This window comes from Hibiscus syriacus, unplaced genomic scaffold (genome assembly GCF_006381635.1).
Source record: "Hibiscus syriacus cultivar Baekdansim isolate YM2019G1 unplaced genomic scaffold, ASM638163v2 tig00110931_pilon, whole genome shotgun sequence".
NCBI lineage: Eukaryota > Viridiplantae > Streptophyta > Magnoliopsida > Malvales > Malvaceae > Hibiscus > Hibiscus syriacus.
In genome coordinates, this window is record NW_024062918.1 from 80,264 (window position 1) to 87,567 (window position 7,304).

A 7,304-nucleotide genomic window follows, 5' to 3' on the forward strand; every position below is an offset into this window, starting at 1 on the left:
TTGGTCAAGTTTTCATTGAGTTTAATGCTTGTGAATCACTGTTGGGTAAATCTGTGTCCTTAGATTGAAGAAAGCATCGTGGCAAAATCAACTTCAGCAGTTTGTAGTAATACATGTGGAATGTGAGGGAGAAGCCATCTGAGAAATAGAGTTCATTCTTGTCAACCATCTCCACAACAACAGTCCTTGTAGTCCTTACCCCTAACGTTGGAAGTTTAATCCGGTATTTTCCAGGACGCTCAAAGATCTGGCTTTGCTTTATGCTTCTTTCTCCTTCGTAGTTACCCGGGACTAATAATGTCGTCTGGCATTGTTTCAACACAGCATCAAGGGAGGAAATGATTGAAAAGCAATTTTCATTTGTGCATGAGATGGGGGCTTACTGTGACATTGTAGGGTGCTTGGAACCTTGAAGGATATCTATGTTTATCCACCATCTCAATCTCCACCCAGAAGCTTTTGCCTTCCTCATCACGGAAAGCTCGGGATGAATGCGTGCCATAAACTCCCTCACGGTTGTACCTGTTTGCAACCTTGTTTCTTCCTTGGTTATTTGATCTCCATGCCTGAAATAAATTACAATTTAATTAAATATAATTCTTAGCAAATGCACAAGAACTAAAATCATATATCAGGTTTTCTATCCTGCAATGAGTGGATGGTGTGGGGAAGGGGTCGAGAAGCAAAAGACATTTCCATTCATAGTTGTAACAATAAGATCTAGGTCATCACCACCATCAACATTGTCAGCTAACACCATGCTATACCTGTCGAGAATGGTCCAAATATAAGAAAAGAAACATGAAATAGCATTGGGATATGGAACCATAGGGCATCAGCACCAACTACTTATGAAGTTTCACCAATATCTACAACATCAGCACATGATGTAGGTCCATCTATCGAGTACAAATAACCATCAAAGGATGTCGTCACAATGGAGAGTCCCTTGCTTTTCTCCCCTCGTTTACTTAAGTCAAGTAGGACTTGAATCATTACTTTCTCTTGAGTTCTATACGGATATGGACGAACCACTGAACCATCCTTTCCACTCAGAACATAAATATTCCCGGATAAAGTGGGAACTACAAGATCTTTGTGTCCATCTCCATCAACATCACCAACAGCAGGACCCTGAGCAAAGAGATGATATTCAGACAAATTAATCTCAAAGTGCTTCAAACGGGTATAAATCTTGATGTGCATCGGCTCAGCACTAGTTCCTCAATTTGTTATTTAGTTCAATTTAGAGTTCAAAACCAGAGGAAAGATGCTTCAAAAATGGCTGAGATGCACCTGGGGCATGTACCAATGAACATATGTCCCTGTATAGATTGGGCCCTTTGTAGTTTGATAGAAGAAATCAAGTGAATCATAAAAATAAAGGGTGAAGTACAGCATAAATCATCGAACTATAACCAAAATATTATTTTGGTCAATAAACTTTCTCAAATTATAAAATGATCATTAAATTTTAAGATAAACTACATGGTTGTTATCCCACTTATTCTCGTGTTTCTATAGTAATCATTTATTATTATTTTTTCAAAATCATACATAAAATTATTTTTGTTTCTATTTTAGTTATTTATTATTTTTTTCAAAATCATACATAAAATTATTTTTTTGTAGATTTGATCGTTGACTTAATGAAAATAGTGATGTGACATGATACAATAATAATTTTAGTCCCAAAAGCTTACACATTCTATCAAATTGGACATAATTCAAAATAATTTAATAAATATTTAATATTTAAGAATCCTATCAATTTAGTCCTCATTTTAATTAGGGTAAACTACAAATTTAATACCTAAACTATCTTTTTTGTTCTATTTTGATACTTAAACTTTATTTTTTTTCAAAATCATACTTAACGTTGAGTTTAGTGCTGAAGTGACATGACGTGATATTTTTTAATATTTTTTAAATTTTCATGTCAATAAGAACTCATACCCTCCAGCTGAAGCTTGATTACTGGGCAAACAAGTTCTTTTTTTGGATAATTCAAATTTTATTACCCAAATAACAAGATGCTACAACCAATCAAACTACAATGGAACAATTAATAGATAAGAAACAAAAAAAAAAGATTGGTTAAGCTATATTCCAAGCATTACAAAAGGGTAAGGTTTAAACTATCAAGTCTATTAATGGATTTGCCTCTTAGTCGGATGGCTACGACCTCCTTGATATCTTTGAGTAAGGCTTCAATGTTTTTACGACGACCTGAGAAGATTCTGCAATTGCGTTCTAGCCATAAAAAATAAATGAAAGCAGACCATGAAAACTTTAATATGACAGTGATAAGTGACTTTCCTTTCCAAACAGAAATTACCCAATCTAAAAAATTGTCCCAAGAAGTAAAAGAAGAGCTCATACCATTAAGCAGCATAATAGATTTACAGAGATCAATTGCCAAAGGGCAAAGGAAGAAGATATGGTCCCGTGACTCTTGGGAGTAGTTACAATTGACGCAAACTCCTTTAGAACATATTCCTATACGTTGAAGACAATCTCTTGTAGGAAGACGATCGAGAATCGCCATCCAAGCAATAAGACTGTGCTTAGGAACATGCATTGGGAACCAAATTAATCGATGCTAAAGAACTTTCTGCTCTCGCGTACGAATTAATTCCAAAAAATCTTTGGCTTGCGAATGACCAGCAGTGAGGAAAGGGAAATATTCAGCTCTCAGTTTAAGTAACCGTTTAATGCTTCAGCTTGAAAATTCCAGAAATCTTGGTGCTTAAAAACATAGCTATTAAGCTATGCTACCCAAAGGGATCCATTACCTACAAGAATCTTCCTAATAAGATTAAAATTACAGACCTTGCACCAGTCTTTTAAATTTTTCAGACCAAGGTCTCCTTCAGACTTAGAAAGACAGATACGTGCCCAACTGACTCTGGCTCCAGTAGCCTTTTTATTAGCTCATTTCCAGAAGAAACGGGAGCAAAGCTGTTCTATTTTATTTAAGATAGAAGATGGCAGAATTAGTTGTCTACACCAGTAATTGCAGACACTATAAAGAACAATTTTAACCAATTCAAGTCTCCCTACATAGCTTAAGTTCCTACCAGACCATGATTGCATCTTTTGCTTAATTTTGGTGATTAAAGCTTCTCAATCTTTGTCAGTGAGTTTACGAGATACTAGAGGAATACTGAGATACTTAACTAGAAGAGAGCCAATTTTAAAGCTAGAAACCCGTTTGATGTTGTCCATGATATTTAAAGGAATACCCGCAACAAAGAGTTCTGATTTAGTGGAGTTAAGCTTAAGACCTGAAAATTATTGGGATTGATCAAGCACACTAAGCACTCCAACCACCGAGTCAACATTACCTTTACAAAAAATCAGGAGATCATCCGTAAAAGAAATGTGTGTGATTCCTAGTTTGATGCATTTAGGATGGTATCCTAAGAGTTTATTATTAGCAGCCAGACTGAGCATTCTAGATAAGATGTTCATAGCAAGAACAAATAAGTAAGGGGAAAGAGGATCCCCTTGTCTAAGCCCCCTAGCCCCTTTAAAATAACCAATTAAGGTCCCATTGAAAGCAATAGAATATCTGGCTTGAGTAAAACATTTTTCAATCCATGTGATAAACTGTGGAGGGAGATTAATAGCTTTAAGAACTGTAGAAATGAACCTCCAATCGAGAGAGTCAAAAGCCTTGTGAAGGTCAATTTTCATGGAGCATATTGGAGAAATAGTTTTCCTACCATATCCTTTAACCAACTCTTGAGCAAGCATGTAACACCCCAATTTAGGGGCTAAAATTAAGAAATTATAAAGTGGCGGATTTAATTGATATTTTGAAAGAAACATTGGGGATTAAATTGTAAAGTTTTAAAGTTGGCAGACCGTTTTATAAAGTGCAGGAAATTCAGTGGCTAAACCCATGATTTAACCATTTCTTATATATGATGAATTATAAGCTCCTCACCGTGCGCAGGTTTTATATTTTCCAGATTTCCCTTCTCCAACAACCCAACTTCCAACTCCGATCTACTCGCCGTCCGACCTCCAAACGACGAGCCGAAACCACCATCGTGTTCGTTGTCAATCGAGGAACAAAACCCCTCAAACCTTTCGTCGTGAATCATCGCCGTTTGTCGTGAATTTCAGTCGGAAGTATCGTCGGTAATAACTCAGTTTTAGTTGGTTTTTCATAGATTCACGACGATCGGGTCATCTGTTTACGACACCTCCCGCACCATCGTGTTCGTTGCATCGTTCCGAGTTTGCCGGTGTCATCCTTGGTCTCCGTCGATGGCGGCGCGTGAGGAGGTGAAGCGGTCAAAGTTTCCGATTTGTTGAAATCGAGCTCTCCGCCGTTCAAAATTGTGAACCGAGCTTTGTAAGTATCTCGAAATCGCTCAAAATAATTTTTAGAAATTTTTCCGGGATTTTAGCACTGTTCACGCGCCCCCACGCGCCGCCACTGCGCGTGGGGAAGAAAAAAATGACCGGTTTGACCGGTTTTGGTGCATAGTTGACCGGTTTTACCGGTCACAACCCGACCTGACCCGTTTACCCGACCCGACCCGTTTACCCGACCCGTTGACCCGACCCGACCCGTTGACTCGACCTGTTGACCCGTTGACCGTTGACCGTCGTTGACCACTGTTGACCAAAACTTTGACTGGCTTTGACCGGGCATTAAACGACCTTTGACTTCGACCGAGTATATCTATCCTGACATTTTTCGACGTTCCAAATCCGATTCCGCTGTTTGTTTTTCGAAATTAGAACCCGAATGCCTCGAAATATCCGGTCAAACCCGTTGACTTTGATTTTGACTGAAAATTCCAAATTTCCGAAAAGTCACATTTTATGCTTTCGACGTCCTGAATCCGAATCCGAAGTCTGTTTCGCCAAATTCGAACCCGGTAAGCCATCTTTCACTGATTTATCACCCGATTTGATCCGTTTATCGCAATTAAGCTCCGTTTCTGATATAATTTATGTTGATATGTATCTGAGGAATTATTTGAAGTTGAATTGAAGATCAAAGGCATTCGAATGGAATTTTTATGGTCGATCGGTATTGCACGGAAATCGAGGTAATACTTTACTACCTCTTTATGCTTTATGGAACATGTTGATATTGGTAAATGCATGAATAAGATAATGTTGGTCACTTTTGTGGAGTTGAATAATTTATTCACTCGATATGAATGTGGTAGAAATTCTGTAACTGAATACGGATCGAATGACTAATATATGAGATTGAAAGATTGTTAGAATTAAATTACAATTTTGTGAATAGTGATAAAGAAATCAGACATGGATTTGTAAATTATATTTTATATCATCAAAGGATTAAATGTTAAAGGTACTTGGATGGGAAATTATGAGAATACTTCGGTATGGTAAAAATAGAAAATTACCCTTATATTGGAAAATGATAAGAATTGTCCCTGGAAGTGGACTAATAAATCTGAAACGACATATTGATACGATAAATATATTGATGTGCATAAGAAATGATAGTTATACTTAGAAATTATGGGTAACCGGTTTTTAACCCCAAGAGGGTTTATACAAGATACTAGAAGTGTGTTAAGGGAATTATTTCAAGATCAGAGAGTGTTCAAGAAAGCAATTAATCATAGGATCTCTAAATTATATTATTTTCGTTAAGAGCTAATATCGAACTTATCTGGTTAAGAAATTACGGAAATGCCCTTAAGAGGTAGAATAGTCTGAGATGACTCTGAATGAGAAAATACTTAGAGGATTCGTACTTAACTCGATTAAGTACAGATTTAATTGTTAAGATCCTGACTTAGTGCAGGAAAATTTATGATATTCCGTTTGTAAAGTCTGAGAAGACACTTGACCTGAAAATATTCAATAATGAGTAAATACTTGAAGAGTAATTTATCGGGGGTATTCTGCTATCAGAATTGTTCGAACGGACTGGAATAGATAATAAATTGGAATTAAATAATAAGACCGGATTGAGGAAAAAGGTTGAAATACCGTGAATCGGTAAAATGACCAAAATACCCCTGTAATAGAAATGACCCAAGAATATCACCAAGCTCAGGAATGATTGAATATCCTCGAGCTCTGAAATGAATGGAATAAAACTGAACATCAAAATTACCAAAATACCCTTATGGCCTAAATTAAGTAAATGTCTTGGATTAATTAAGGAATCCAAGTAAGATAAGTATTGGACTACCTTTAAAGGTAATGGAAACAATTCAAGTGAATAGATCAACCCTAAAGCTATGTCAATACCTGAATGACATAAATATTACTGGAACATGTGTTCATCTTCTCAAGTTTGGCTCGATGATAAATTTTGGAAGTATTCAACTCAGCTCTAGATTGTATTCAGTACTAAGAATTGAACGTTTGTTCGACAATCAACCACGAAGACCAAATTGAATGGAATGGAAGTACAACATGTATCTGAAATTCAGGAACGTTTGAATTACTCTGGAAAATCCTGAAGTAACTGGAATAGAGATGACTGCTAAATGAAATAGGTAACTTCAATGACTGAGGATTTAGTAAGTGACTTGGATAAGTCTGGAAACTCTGATGAGTTTACGTAGTGTACAATTACAATGAGTTTGAACAAATTAATCAAGTACGTCAGCATTTCATGATATTGTAGAAGTGTGGAAATGAAATAAAGACATTGGAAGATCTATTCAACGATGATTCCGAAAATGGTCTATGGACAAGAATTGTGGTATTAAAGAGTAAATACCTTGGAAGAACAATGAATTGACCAATCGACAGGTATTAGTTCTGGAAACTATTCATCTAAGAGTTGTCCGATAATTCGATCAATCGATAGATAATATAAATGTCCTGAACCTTCATTTCTTCCTTATCAGCTCAAGTCACTTTCTGAATAACTGATGATTCTGTCAGTTATTGAACTATTTCAATAGTGATTCTGAATTCCGATATTCTATCGGTATACTAAAGATCCGTGTTCCCCTACTTGTTAAGATTATCCAATATCTTTGAATACTATCTGTAAATTCTGGTGTGTTCCCTACTCACATGAATATTTTACCTGATTTTCGATTTGATTTCTGATCTGATACTTGACATGGATTCTGATATGATATCTGACATGGATTCTGATCTGATACTTGACTTGGATTCTGATCTGTTACTTGACCTGATTTCTGATATGATACTTGACATGATTTATGTTTTGATTTTTGATATATCCGTTTACGGATGGACATATCTTACTTGGGGGGTAATGTTGGAGGAAGTATACCTGGAGGCTCCTCGGCTGTGTGCTCAGGGCCTTATTTACC

General features: G+C 36.4%; 1 protein-coding gene across 1 annotated transcript; it reads right to left on the reverse strand.

Annotated features, from left to right (window-relative positions):
- Positions 1-4: 4 nt before the first annotated feature.
- LOC120146838 (protein DEFECTIVE IN EXINE FORMATION 1-like) lies at positions 5-1,315 on the reverse strand. Its single transcript, XM_039160330.1, has 4 exons — positions 854-1,315; positions 652-767; positions 384-568; positions 5-304 (listed from the first exon to the last, which is right to left on the reverse strand). The coding sequence occupies exons 1-4, from the start codon at positions 1,204-1,206 to the stop codon at positions 5-7; spliced, it is 954 nt and encodes a 317-aa protein (XP_039016261.1). The 5' UTR covers positions 1,207-1,315.
- Positions 1,316-7,304: the final 5,989 nt, after the last annotated feature.

Excerpts from the sequence above, each read along its gene's own strand:
- LOC120146838 (XM_039160330.1), bottom strand. The coding sequence starts at position 1,206 with ATGCACATCAAGATTTATACCCGTTTGAAGCACTTTGAGATTAATTTG. Across the intron at positions 569-651 it reads TTCCCCACACCATCCACTCA|AGGCATGGAGATCAAATAAC; the intron begins TTGCAGGATAGA and ends GTAATTTATTTC. Across the intron at positions 305-383 it reads AAGCACCCTACAATGTCACA|ACGACATTATTAGTCCCGGG; the intron begins GTAAGCCCCCAT and ends AAACAATGCCAG.